General features: G+C 41.9%; 1 protein-coding gene across 3 annotated transcripts in view; it reads left to right on the forward strand.

Annotated features, from left to right (window-relative positions):
- Window positions 1–15,076, forward strand: part of dock11 (dedicator of cytokinesis 11) — a 328,275-nt gene that overhangs the window by 25,556 nt on the left and 287,643 nt on the right. For all 3 annotated transcript variants that reach the window (XM_084319393.1, XM_084319394.1, XM_084319395.1), the window contains exon 2: window positions 12,657–12,773. In XM_084319393.1, the coding sequence (XP_084175519.1) occupies window positions 12,657–12,773 (117 nt within the window). The remainder of the gene's footprint in view (window positions 1–12,656; window positions 12,774–15,076) is intronic.

Below are 15,076 nucleotides of genomic sequence, written 5' to 3' on the forward strand. Positions count from 1 at the left end.
GCATGTAAGCTAACGACAACAACAATGGCGTCGATACTTTTCTAACATCCTGTGAGTGACAAAGCCTGAACAGGATATCACAGGTTCACCCTTCTCAATTCTCATTGGTTGAAAATGGCCTTCATGTTTGTACATCGCCATCTGTTGCTTTGGCATTGTACTACATGTATATTACATCAGTGTTAAACCACTGTGAGCGGCCCGGAGTGGATTGGAGCGGAGGAGAACTCTCGCTCCGGACGTCGCGCCGACCCATTTTAAAACCCACTCCTCGCTCACGTCAAAACCGCCCGCTCCGCTCCCCGCGCCGCTCACGCTCCGATCCGCTCACATGGCCTGGTGTGTACTAATCTAACGTCCCTAGTGTGTACTAATCTAACACCCTAGGCCTAACAAAAATAATGGTTGGTTTCCGGTTGCCGACCGACCCTGCCGATTTAGGTGCGACCCAATATATTTTATGAGTTTAAAAAAAAATAAAAAATTAAGAATAAAGTTTCATAGAAATCTTAGTCAAACATTTAGTATTATGGATATTAAACATGCTGGCAGAGTACATGCATCCATGTTGTTGTGAACATTTTAATTAAATAAAGAAATTCCCTATCCATAGTCGCCGTGGGAAAGAATAAAATAAAAAAATAAAATAAAATAAATTCCCTACCTACCCATGGCCAAACTGACAACCAACAGGAAACCAACAATATTTTTTATTATGCCCTAGTGTGTACTAATCTAACACCCCTAGTGTGTACTAATCTAACACCCCTAGTGTGTACTAATCTAACACCCCTAGTGTGTACTAATCTAACACCCCTAGTGTGTACTAATCTAACACCCCTAGTGTGTACTAATCTAACGTCCCTAGTGTGTACTAATCTAACACCCCTAGTGTGTACTAATCTAACACCCCTAGTGTGTACTAATCTAACACCCCTAGTGTGTACTAATCTAACACCCCTAGTGTGTACTAATCTAACACCCCTAGTGTGTACCAGGCCACGTGAGCGGATCGGCGCGGCCGAGAAATCCGCTCTTCGCTCTTTAAAGCTTGGTCCGCTCCGCTAATCGCTCATGTTGACCCCGCCCCCAAGTCGCTCTCCGCTCCCTCACCGCTCACCTTGAATCGAGCGCTCCCCGCGCCAGATCGCTCGGCTTTTTTTTTTTTTTTTTGGAGCATGGTGTAAATTAGCTCAAACTACAACAGTCTACACCCCCTGGGCCCCTTAACAATTGTTTGTATTGAGCCGCATTGTAATTGTACCCATTCTGCAATGTTAAATAACGTTGTTTATCCATTCACTAGCTCTATTAAGCGATGATAGTTAGCCGAGCCACAATGCTATGGTCGCTGCCATTAACGTTAGCATGTAAGCTAACGACAACAACAATGGCGTCGATACTTTTCTAACATCCTGTGAGTGACAAAGCCTGAACAGGATATCACAGGTTCACCCTTCTCAATTCTCATTGGTTGAAAATGGCCTTCATGTTTGTACATCGCCATCTGTTGCTTTGGCATTGTACTACATGTATATTACATCAGTGTTAAACCACTGTGAGCGGCCCGGAGTGGATTGGAGCGGAGGAGAACTCTCGCTCCGGACGTCGCGCCGACCCATTTTAAAACCCACTCCTCGCTCACGTCAAAACCGCCCGCTCCGCTCCCCGCGCCGCTCACGCTCCGATCCGCTCACATGGCCTGGTGTGTACTAATCTAACGTCCCTAGTGTGTACTAATCTAACACCCTAGGCCTAACAAAAATAATGGTTGGTTTCCGGTTGCCGACCGACCCTGCCGATTTAGGTGCGACCCAATATATTTTATGAGTTAAAAAAAAAAAAAAATTAAGAATAAAGTTTCATAGAAATCTTAGTCAAACATTTAGTATTATGGATATTAAACATGCTGGCAGAGTACATGCATCCATGTTGTTGTGAACATTTTAATTAAATAAAGAAATTCCCTATCCATAGTCGCCGTGGGAAAGAATAAAATAAAAAAATAAAATAAAATAAATTCCCTACCTACCCATGGCCAAACTGACAACCAACAGGAAACCAACAATATTTTTTATTATGCCCTAGTGTGTACTAATCTAACACCCCTAGTGTGTACTAATCTAACACCCCTAGTGTGTACTAATCTAACGTCCCTAGTGTGTACTAATCTAACACCCCTAGTGTGTACTAATCTAACACCCCTAGTGTGTACTAATCTAACGTCCCTAGTGTGTACTAATCTAACACCCCTAGTGTGTACTAATCTAACACCCCTAGTGTGTACTAATCTAACACCCCTAGTGTGTACTAATCTAACACCCCTAGTGTGTACTAATCATATCAACAGAGAGAAGCCTTCTTGCTCAAACTGCATTTTTCATCATATAAGATGATATTGTTCATTTATGAATATTTAATCATTGTATGGACCTTTTCATAGAAAGCAATGTATTGGTGTTGTGATTCAGTGATAAAAAAAAAGATTTTGTTAAGATATCTGTGTATCCCTTGCAGTGCTCCCACGTACGTACCTCTATTCAAGTGGTATGTGATAGTATAAAACTGAGTTCTTTGGATTGATATGATGAGCCAGCCGGACAGATATTCAGGAGACGAAGGTGAAGTCAATCGATGGTATTTATTGACAGGAACACACAGAGAACGAGGAACAGTCCTGTAGACCACAGCCCTCCACGGGGGGCTGCAAGGCTCTAGAATGATGACACAACCATGCTTTTATACTATGTGGGTTCCAAATTTAGCGAGCCACTGGTTAATAAATAGATGATCAGGCTCGGTCGTATATGGTCATATGTGGGGTTATATGTGAGCTGTTGCTGAATCTGATAATATGTCCATCTTTGCTCCTCCTCGGTGGCCTGTGCCTGGAGGCCCGATAGAGCCAAGCATTAGGTCACACAGGTCACAGTATTCTGGGTGCCTGCCTGGGTGCCTCTTGGCACATTCCAGAGACCTATTTGTACTCATGGTGACCAGAGGAGCTGGATGTAAAATATTAGACATTAAATTAACTGAAAATACCTTAAATTAACTGAAAATACCTATCATATGCATAACCACGTTATACATTCTACATCCAAGTTTCCCTTAAGTATTCAACCTCAAACTCTTTCCGACACATTGCTACCATGGTACTGTATACACTTGTGGCACATTTTTTCTTTTTTTTTGTCTGGCATATTTTTCCTCTGTGCTGGATTGCCATATGTGTCTTATCTTTATTTATTTATTTTTTTTTTTTTTTTAGGGCATTTTGTGCTTTGTGACAGTCAGAGAGAGAAATTGGGTGAAGAGATGGGGGAGGACATGCAACACATGTCCTGGGCCGGATTCAAACCCAGGATGTTACGATTACGCAGCATGCATCTTAACCCCTTAAAGGAAAACTCCAACATTTTGGGAAATTAGCTTATTTAACATCTTCCCTGGAGTTAGACAAGAAGATACATACCTTTTTTGTCTCTGTGCGTGCATTTAGCTTAGGGAACAGTCGCTCCGTTAGCGTAGCTTAGCTTCATCACTGGAAGTGAGGCGGGGCCGGAGCCTGGCGTTCCCTTACACCCCTTCCTGACAGGCAGCGACGCGAGTGAGCGTGATTGCGAAAATGATTAAAATGTATTCGTTTCAATCAGACTATCCTGACCTGCCGCGAGCGACAGCGAACTGAGCAGCGATGTTGTCCACCCCTCAGATATTCGCTCGCTGTGTCTCTAGTTGAGCAATTACGCGGCCGAGTCCCGCCCCTAAACACTTTTTATTGGTCAAGAATCGCAGGCTGCTTTGCCCCCCCCCACGTGTGCTTCCAGGTAACACACACACAGACACACTCGGACACGCGCCGCCTCATATCAGGACAGTGTCGCGCGCGATTTCGTCTCTAGTTCGCTCGCTTGCTCCCTGTCAGGAACCGGTGTTACAGTGTATAGTTTGATTGATTGATTGAAAAGTTTATTAACAGATTGCAGAATACACTCCAAATACAACTCCAAAACGTTCATGTAAAATGTTGTGACCTGTGTATTCACCACGTGGAGAAATAAAAAATTATTGAATTAGACAATTACGTTTTTTATAAGCAAATATACTCAGAACTATTTTTTGCCGAACCACTCCTCTCGGGGCGCAGTCAGTGATTTCAACGTGACGCCGTGTTTGTTTACATTCTCATTCATTCAAAGGATCTGAACCGATTGAAGTTTATGGATACCATGTCTTGAAATCCTCTTACCTTGACGATTAAAAGCCTCCCCAATTTAGAAAACAGTAATCCAATGGCTGGTGTTGATATACCGGACGCTCTGAGCTAACCGGAGCTAACACAGATCAGGATCGTAAAGCATATATAATGACTTCCTTTCTGGGGTTGTCAAAATAAAAGTGCAACGTTTATAGCAGCGGAAAACGTTTATTTTGTACATTATCTAACATTAACACGAACCTAAACTAACGTTACAACTAACCTAAAGTTAGTTTAGGTTCGTGTTAACGTTAGTTAATGTACAAAATAAACGCCAGGCTCCGGCCCCGCCTCACTTCCAGTGATGAAGCTAAGCTATGCTAACGGAGCGACTGTTCCCTAAGCCTAGAGCCATATGAAATCCGTTTTATTATTTTCCAAATTCCATTTTATTTTTTCCCAAATTCCATTTTTTCCGTTTTAATATTTCAGAATTCTGTATTTTGCTTTTTATGCTCATTTTACCATCAGAAATAGTGTCTAATAAGTGGGAATGAATAAATGTCCACAATTGAATAAGATATAACAGTCCATTTAATGTTTTTAAGTGCTATATAGTCAAGTTAGACCGCGCTCACAAGTTCTCACACTGGGTGCTGTAATCTCATAAAATATCAAAGCAGGGTAGCCGGACCAGCACTCACAGGTTCAATGTTTTTTATTGGCAGCCTGAATCAAAAGCAGACATGTTTCGGACAATGTCCTTCATCAGTGGTATGGCTAGCACTGGAAATGCATTCAAGGTGATGGTTAAATACACCTGACAGGTAAATGACACGGCAGGAAATTACATCACAACGCAGGTGTGCCTATGCAATATGACTAAATGAATGACCTATCAAATAGAGTCCAATCATAATTTATACATATGTATAGATATATCTATATCTATCATCAATAAATATTTATAAACAATACAAAACGAAACAAAACAAAATTACCAGAAACTTGATAACATATAGCATGCCCTTTAATTTATAGGGCTAATTGAGCCACTTTACGTAATTGAATTAATTAATTTCAAATTATCCATTGGGCATCTTTGTGAATCATGCCTCTAGTTTGGCAACAAACAACATCTTTAATCAGACCAGAAATAACAATGTGGGAGTAAGGAGGTTAAAGGAAACAGGTTAAGACGTTTTCTTCATTCATTCCTTTAGGTTCGATACAATTGAACAGGTGGATATAATAACATTCACGTTGCAGCAGCAGCTTGTGTCTGTCTCCACCTCGCGCTGGCCTGAGTACTAACTCTAGTCCCATATATTTGAGGTCGTTGACGGTATGCTTACACTTAGAGAAATGTCGAGCTACCGATGACTTGACATCTGAATTCCTCACAGCACATTTGTGTTCACTTATTCTTGATTTAAAGGCTCTCGTTGTTTTGCCCACATAGGAAAAATTACAAGGACATTTTAGCAAATACACCAGATTGGACGAATTACACGTAATCCGTCCTTTGACTGGGATATTTTTCCCCGTTTTTGGATGTGCGAAAAATTTATCTTTAATCATACCCTGGCACTGAACACAGGATTGGCAGGGAACATTTCCATCTGGGATGTTGGACATAAAATGGGAAGGTTTCTTTAAGGGCAAATCAGTTTTGACTAGGAGATTAGATAAATTCGCTTGTCTCTTGTAAAAATACTTAGGCGAATGCTGAAACGCTGTCCCTATGAGAGGGTCGGACTGCAGAATATGCCAATGTTTATTGACAATACTCCGCGTGTCTCTCGTAATAGGGCTGTAAGTAGACACGAAAGATACTTTGTCAGGTTTATCTTCTTTCTTTCTGGGGGTAAACAACGTGGCCCTGTCGATATGCTTGGTTTTATTAAAGGCTTTTAGTGTCAAATCAGCACTATATCCTCTCTCGTGGAAACTGCCACGGAGTACCTTTGCTTGTGCAATAAATGTATCGTCAGTATCACATATTCTCTTATAGTGAAGTATTTGGCTATAAGGAAGACTGTTCTTCAAGGCTGGGGTGTGATAACTAGAATAATGCAAGAACGAGTTACGGTCCGTCTCCTCTTTAAAAACCTCTGTGTAATGAGATGCCATCTGGGGCTTTCTTGATCAGAACATCGAGGAAGGGTAAATTATACATATCAAACTTTAATGTAAACTTTATCGTTCTTCTACAGGAGTTCAGGTACTCAAGGAAGGCAAAAAGTTCAGATGATGAACCAGACCAAATGTTTTTAAGTGCTGCAACTCAGAAATACAGTTCAATTTTACACAATATTTTAATATTTTAATAAAAATACATATTTCAAGTGTAAACAATAGATACAGCTAGCTACTACTGACATTATCACAATGACAATGTCAGTAACCTAGCTATATCTATTATATTGTGATGAAATATAGTAATGCATAATTTAGGCACCTTTAGTTTATTTCGTTTATAAAGGACAGTGTATAATGGCAATCGTTTGCATTAAACAAATGGATGGGTGCACTAGATTTAGCAAGAAGCTATCATTTCCATCTATAGTCCTATGTACTGTAACGTTTCATAGCTATTTAAGTTTATTTAGATTATAAAGGGCAGTGTATAATGACAATCGTTTGCATTAAACAAATGGATGAGTGCACTAGATTTAGCAAGAAGCTATCATTTCCATCTATAGTCCTATGTACTGTAACGTTTCATAGCTATTTAAGTTTATTTAGATTATAAAGGGCAGTGTATAATGACAATCGTTTGCATTAAACAAATGGATGGGTGCACCAGATTTAGCTAGAACTTCTAGAAGCTATCATTTCCATCTATAGTCCTATAACGTTACATAGCTATTTAAGTGTATTTAGTTTATAAAGGGCAGTGTATAATGACAATCGTTTGCATTAAACAAATGGATGGGTGCACTAGATTTAGCTAGAAGCTATCATGTATTCATGTCCTAACGTTATAGCTATTTAATCACAATAGTGTCGCAAGTGTTTTTGCGGGTCCAGTCCACGGAACGTTGACAGAATTAGCAAAAAACCTTATCACCGGAGGCATAAAAGTCATTAGGATACTGTTCTGCTCTGAATTGAGGGCTTATTGTGGAATTGTTTAGCTTCTTGACGATGTTAACACTGAAGCAGCCAGATGCTTGAGCACCGCGGCTGTGTTGTGTGTAACACACTGTAGAGTCCCCGCCTCCCCGGTCGCGTGTGCACCAAACGTTCCACCCAAAAACGAAATTTCAGTCCAGATTAGGCCAAATTCTGCAATATTCCACGTTTTGCAGTTGATTCCATTTTTATTGGTTAATTCCGCGATTCCGTCCGCGATTCCGTGAACGTGGATTTCATATGGCTCTACCTAAGCCTAATGCATGCACAGAGACAAAAAAGGTATGTATCTTCTTGTCTAACTCCAGGGAAGATGTTAAATAAGCTAATTTCCCAAAATGTTGGAGTTTTCCTTTAAGCCTGAGCGGTCCGGTACGAAATTAATATCACGTCAAAAACGTAGTTTGTTTCTTTAACTTTCTGTGAATGTCTAGAAAAGAATCTCAATCTGATGAAAAATGGCGGAGCTATTTACATTATGAAAAAGTAACTGTACTTACAGTAGATTTCATTCACGGTCTTTGCTGCCCTGTTACGGGCACCATAATAAGGTAATTTATAGGCCTTATATTCTATATTCATATTTCAAATAGCATGTGTCCGGATGGCAAAATTCAGTACTGTATCTACAAAACCCCCTGTAAATCATCTTGATATTCCCCTTTGGTTCATTAGAATTTACTCAAGCATAGTAACAGACACAATATTTCTGACACTGGGAATACATTCCCTGAGGTCCATAGCTGTCCCCAGATACCAAGAACATGCAAATGGCACTTGTAGAAGTGGAGCAATATTCCATTTACTTATGTATGTACTTTTAGGTGAATTTTCTGAAAATATGGCTATGGCTTAACAGGTTAACATGGTGCACCACCAGGGCGCCCCTGATATGTGTTTTATCTTAATCTGGTTGATCGGATTATTGCAGCGGAATATTGTAGTCAGTGTATGTTGTCTGTTTCTGGACAACGTTACCCAACACTTCACACTGGATATTCAACAAAGGCTTCCCACCTGGTTGAATTAGGCCATGTCCAGACTAAACCGATTTCGGTCGTATCAGGCAAAGTATTTGATCGTATGTACCTTTCATCCACACGGAACTGCGTTCTGGCAGCCTGAAGACGCTACTTTCTGAGACCGGCTTCCAGATTGCGCAATTCTGAAGACGGCCTCCTTGCATCACCATCTTTACAAGCGATACGCGTCTTCTCCTGAACCGATGACGCGATAGCCCACCTCTCCCTTACCCCGTGTGTGAAAACTCCCACATCACAACAACAATGACATGTACAGGGCTCTACAGTGTGACCAAATTGCTCGCATATGCCCCTAAAAATACGTGTGTGTGAACCGTAAAAATCAATTACGCGCACGGTGTGCGAGTACGTATTACAGCCTCTCGTCTTTTTTTTCTCCGCCGCGAGAATCGTTAAAAAACTACAAGTCCCACATTGCACTCAAGCCAACGGTCCAATCACAGTAGAGTGATGTGACTGGTTTCATGAGAAAGAAAGCAAATGACCAATCGGAAGCTCTCATTTGGCTTGTTTACTTCCTGAAACGCCACCATTGCGATATGTGAGAGTTTCCCGAGACATGTAACTTCTAGTCTTACCAATAGCAATATATTTTAGAACACCTAGATTTAGCGATAACAATAGTAATATAACGTTAATGCAACAAAACGAATGCCTTGCTTTGTTAATCATAACGTTGATGCAGTAGCGTATGCCGTTGTGTTGACTGTAACGGACATGATAACAACATAACACTGTGTACACATTAAAATTGCGATAATCGATTCTAACATTTTCAAATCGATGCAGTTGAATTTTCCCCTTAGGATCGATGCATTGTTACACCCCTACACCAAAGTAACTGGCCCACTGTGTATGTGTGTACAGCTAACTTGGCTAGCGTTATGAACAGCAGAGGTGGGCAATAGGGTCCAGCTGCAGCGCCGGACGGCCGGAGTGCAAGCGGTGTGACGTAATTGGCAGACTCGACTGTCAATCAATGGTCTACCTGACACGCAAACTCATAAACAATGTTTCTGTACTGGAGGTGTACAGTATTTCAATAGGCAACCCTGAAAGGATTATTTCTCTAGAAGAGCAACACAGCCAAAACATAGGCATTGTATGCATAAAAGGGGCAAAAGCTAAAGTTAAGTGACTGTTACTTTTGTAGCAGTAGTTGATAGTTTATTTGATAGGGACAGCACATGTTAATGAACATCAAGTACAAAGTACAAAATGTAAACATGCAGGGTTGTAGCTAGAGCTAATTTACACACATGCACGCACAGTACAAATATACATTTATTTTTGAAAAAAATAACTCTTTTACTTGAAATATTTTCACTGTGCTCCTAAATATTTTTGGGTGCTCCTAAATTTCTTTGTGTGCTCCTAACTTTTTTCATTTAGGAGCACCTGTGCCCCTAGTGAAAAAGGTTAGCGTAGAGCCCTGCCATGCAGGGCTCTACAGTGCGACCAAATTGCTCGCATATGCCCCTAAAAATATTTGTATGCGAACCGTAAAAATCAATTACGCGCACGCTGTGCGAATACAGATTATAGCCTCTCTCGTCTTTTTTTTCCTCCGCTGCGAGATCGTTAAAAAACTACAAGTCCCACATTGCACTCAAGCCAACGGTCCAATCACAGTAGAGTGAAGTGACTGGTTTCATGGGAAATAAAGCAAATGACCAAGATTCGGAAGCTCTCGTTTTGCTTGTTTACTTCCTGAAACTCCGCGATCAGGGCTCTCGTTTTCCGAGACACCAACGTATTATAGTCTCTCTCTTACCAATAGCAATAGATTTTAGAACACCTAGATTTATCGATAGCAATAGTAATATAACGTTAATGCAACAAAACGAATGCCTTGCTTTGTTAATCATAACGTTGATGCAGTAGCGTATGTCGGTGTGTTGGCTGTAACGGACATGACAATAACATAACGTGTACACATTAAAATTGCGATAATCTATTCTAACATTTTCAAATCGATGCAGTTGAATTTCCCCCTTAGGATCGATGCATTGTTACACCCCTACACCAAAGTCACTGGCCCACTGTGTATCTGTGTGTATAATAACTTGGCTAGCGTTATCAACAGCAGAGGTGGGCAATGGGTCCAGCTGCAGCGCCGGAGTGCAAGCGATGTGATGTAATTGGCAGACTCGACTGTCAATCAATGGTCTACCTGACACGCAAACTCAAACAATGTTTCTGTACTGGAGGTGTGATTGATTGATTGACAACTTTATTAACAGATTGCAGAATGGGTACAATACAGTACAGCTCAATACACACAATTGTTAAGGGGATGCAGACCAGAGAAAGACTTTCGTCTTGTTTACATCAGGGTCCCCCATTTTCAATTAATCAGGAAAGTGTACAGTAGGAAAGTGTACAGTATTTCAATAGGCAACCCTGAAAGGATTATTTTTCTAGAAGAGCAACACAGCCAAAACATAAGCATTGTATGCATAAAAGGGGCTAAAGTTAAGTGACTGAACCTTTTGTAGCAGTAGTTTGATTTGATAGTTTATTTGATAGGGACAGCACATGTTAATGAACATCAAGTGCAAAATACAAAATGTAAACATGCAGGGTTGTAGCAAGAGCTAATTTACACACATGCACGCACAGTACAAATATACATTTATTTAAAAAAAAAATAAACTCTGTTACTTGAAATATTTTCACTGTGCTCCTAAATATTTTTGGGTGCTCCTAAATTTCTTTGTGTGCTCCTAAATTTTTTCATTTAGGAGCACCTGTGCCCCTAGTGAAAAAGGTTAGCGTAGAGCCCTGAGCAGTGTAAATCATGTTCCCCGTTTGAATTGACAACCTGTTGCACAGACAAGAATGCAGCGTAACGTTAATGTAAACTCCCAAACTTGAGTCAATGACGTTAGTGGGTTAAATCTACAGACAATGGCTGTCATCTCAGGATGTGTGTGCCCTTTGGTGTGTCTGTGTATGAGAGGGGGAGAGAGAAGGGAGAAACAGGGAAACCAATGTGACAGAGTGAGTGTTGTAACGAGGGCATGCTCTTCTTAACAACTATTGACTGAGTGTTATGCTTTATGGCTCCTCTTACTTTCTTACTTTGGAAAAATGGTCATTGAAAGGTTATGGTGCTTGAGTGAATGTAAAAGTTAGGCCACTTGAGTGAAGGTAAACGTTATGCTGCTTGAGTGAATGTAAAAGTTAGGCCACTTGAGTGAAGGTAAACGTTATGCTGCTTGAGTGAAGGTAAAAGTGAGGCTGCTTGAGTGAATGTAAAAGTTATGCTGCTTGAGTGAAGGTAAATAACTCCATGTGCTGCTTGAGTGAATGTAAAAGTTAGGCCACTTGAGTGAAGGTAAACGTTATGCTGCTTGAGTGAAGGTAAAAGTTAGGCCACTTGAGTGAAGGTAAACGTTATGCTGCTTGAGTGAAGGTAAAAGTTATGCTGCTTGAGTGAATGTAAAAGTTATGCTGCTTGAGTGAATGTAAAAGTTATGCTGCTTGAGTGAATGTAAAAGTTATGCTGCTTGAGTGAATGTAAAAGTTATGCTGCTTGAGTGAAGGTAAAAGTTATGCTGCTTGAGTGAAGGTAAATAACTCCATGTGCTGCTTGAGTGAATGTAAAAGTTATGCTGCTTGAGTGAAGGTAAATAACTCCATGTGCTGCTTGAGTGAATGTAAAAGTTATGCTGCTTGAGTGAATGTAAACGTTATGCTGCTTGAGTGAAGGTAAACGTTATGCTGCTTGAGTGAATGTAAAAGTTATGCTGCTTGAGTGAAGGTAAATAACTCCATGTGCTGCTTGAGTGAAGGTAAACGTTATGCTGCTTGAGTGAATGTAAAAGTTATGCTGCTTGAGTGAATATAAAAGTTATGCCACTTGAGTGAAGGTAAATAAGTCCATGTGCTGCTGCTTCTCTCTACGCTCGCTCCCCAGAGAAGTGCTGCAGGCAGGGTCAGTGAGTCACACTGTGCGTCAGAGAAGCATGTGTTGCACCAGAGGAGAGCATGCAGCACAAAAGGGGACCTTTTAAAAAAAGATACACAGATACCAATAATGTGAGGAATGTCTGAGCGGGATAATCAGCCGACCTGCTAAACCTAAACCCAGCCCTAATGAGTGGAGTATAGAGTATGGTGTAATGGAGTATTTGGTGTAATGAGTAACACGTATATTGAGTGAGTTTAGCCTTTCAATGTGTCTGAATGTAACCTAGGATATACAGGCCTATATAATTGTCCTACTTGTTGTTACACCCACGTGACTGTCCTCTCCTTTGTCTATCCAGGAGCAGCCGAAGATCATTGAGCCATTGGACTATGAGGCCGTGGTGTTCCAGAGGAAGGCCCAGATTCACAGTGACCCCCACCGAGACCTTCTCCTCTGTTCTGTTGATGACGTCTCGGTGAGCCCCCTACTCTGTCCTCTTGACCACCAACCAGACTCCCCCTACTCTGTCCTCTTGACCACCAACCAGACTCCCCCTACTCTGTCCTCTTGACCACCAACCAGACTCTCCCTACTCTGTCCTCTTGACCACCAACCAGACTCCCCCTACTCTGTCCTCTTGACCACCAACCAGACTCCCCCTACTCTGTCCTCTTGACCACCAACCAGACTCCCCCTACTCTGTCCTCTTGACCAGCAACCAGACTCCCCCTACTCTGTCCTCTTGACCACCAACCAGACTCCCCCTACTCTGTCCTCTTGACCACCAACCAGACTCCCCCTACTCTGTCCTCTTGACCAGCAACCAGACTCCCCCTACTCTGTCCTCTTGACCACCAACCAGACTCCCCCTACTCTGTCCTCTTGACCACCAACCAGACTCCCCCTACTCTGTCCTCTTGACCACCAACCAGACTCCCCCTACTCTGTCCTCTTGACCACCAACCAGACTCCCCCTACTCTGTCCTCTTGACCAGCAACCAGACTCCCCCTACTCTGTCCTCTTGACCACCAACCAGACTCCCCCTACTCTGTCCTCTTGACCACCAACCAGACTCCCCCTACTCTGTCCTCTTGACCAGCAACCAGACTCCCCCTACTCTGTCCTCTTGACCAGCAACCAGACTCCCCCTACTCTGTCCTCTTGACCAGCAACCAGACTCCCCCTACTCTGTCCTCTTGACCACCAACCAGACTCCCCCTACTCTGTCCTCTTGACCAGCAACCAGACTCCCCCTACTCTGTCCTCTTGACCAGCAACCAGACTCCCCCTACTCTGTCCTCTTGACCACCAACCAGACTCCCCCTACTCTGTCCTCTTGACCAGCAACCAGACTCCCCCTACTCTGTCCTCTTGACCACCAACCAGGGTGCTTTCCTCCTGAATATGAAACCCATACCATTTAAATCAGGAAACGACACAAGAAGAATCAGACCTTCAAGAATTTCAAAGATGGTCCAAATTTTTTTCAGATGCCCGTCTGGTTGTCTGCCACTTCTGGCACAAAGCAAGTAAACAAAGCATTCTCTGTTTTGTTGCTAAGCGATAAAAACTCAATATTCATTGAATAATTCAGGTTTCATACCAGCATGGGGGAGGGGAGGTACAAGCAGGAAAAAGATAATAATAGAAATAGTAATAATAATAGAGTAGAACATAATAATTATAGTAGAATGGCAGTGTATTTGTTAAGGTGCCAGACCAGAGACCCAGACGCAGAAAACAGCAGAACACAGCAGAACACAGAGTGCAGAGAAAACCCAATGCTGGGTATATTTATTGAGGTCTAAGAGTATGTGATCCAATCCAGTGGTGGAGAGCGGGACTGGGACTGGGCAACGTGGTGGAGTGGGGAAGAGTGAAATCCAGGGTGAGCAGGGGTTGAGCAGGCTGCGGCAGGGGTCCAGGGTGAGCAGGCTGCGGCAGGGGTCCAGGGTGAGCAGGCTGCGGCAGGGGTCCAGGGTGAGCAGGCTGCGGCAGGGGTCCAGGGTGAGCAGGCTGCGGCAGGGGTCCAGGGTGAGCAGGCTGCGGCAGGGGTCCAGGGTGAGCAGGGGTAGCGAGAGAGAGGAGAGAGAGAGAGAGAGGTCCAATCAATAATAATAATAATAATAATAATAATAATAATAATAATAATAATAATAATAATAATATACAAATAATTGTAGAATGACAGTATTTTCTATCAATAATAATAATAATAATAATAATAATAATAATAATAATAATAATAATAATAATAATAATAATAATAATAATAATAGTATTATTACATACATAATCCCCAACTGGAGCTGCACAATTCCCAGTAGAAGACTGTAGTTGTACTGGGCAGGTCCCAAGTGTCAATGTGTGTAACTGTGTTTTGCATGGTTCTTCTGAAAACCACTATATGATCAGCGAATTTGCTGCGGGTATATAAAGGAAAAGACATACATTTTCTGAGGTTATGAGTAGATAGTAGATACCCCACTCTGCTGTGTAGCTTATATGCAAAAAAGAGCACACATCTCTTACACCACTAGACATAACTGCGGCATATGATTTGTGAGTGCATTGCAGGAAGAGCTGCATTCGGTGGTTTGTAATAAATGGCCAAATCAGCACATTCTGTCTAGTAAACCTTCTTCTTGGATCCATCAGATTTCACGTTCTATGGAAAGTTTCCCTTTGACGTTCAACCCAGACACAGCGACCATGCTGGCCAAAATATTTATTGGTCAGTCGGAGCGATCTGACCAGTAAAACAGTATCATACCTGA

Source organism: Notolepis coatsorum (assembly GCF_963971535.1).
Source record: "Notolepis coatsorum genome assembly, chromosome: 1".
NCBI lineage: Eukaryota > Metazoa > Chordata > Actinopteri > Aulopiformes > Paralepididae > Notolepis > Notolepis coatsorum.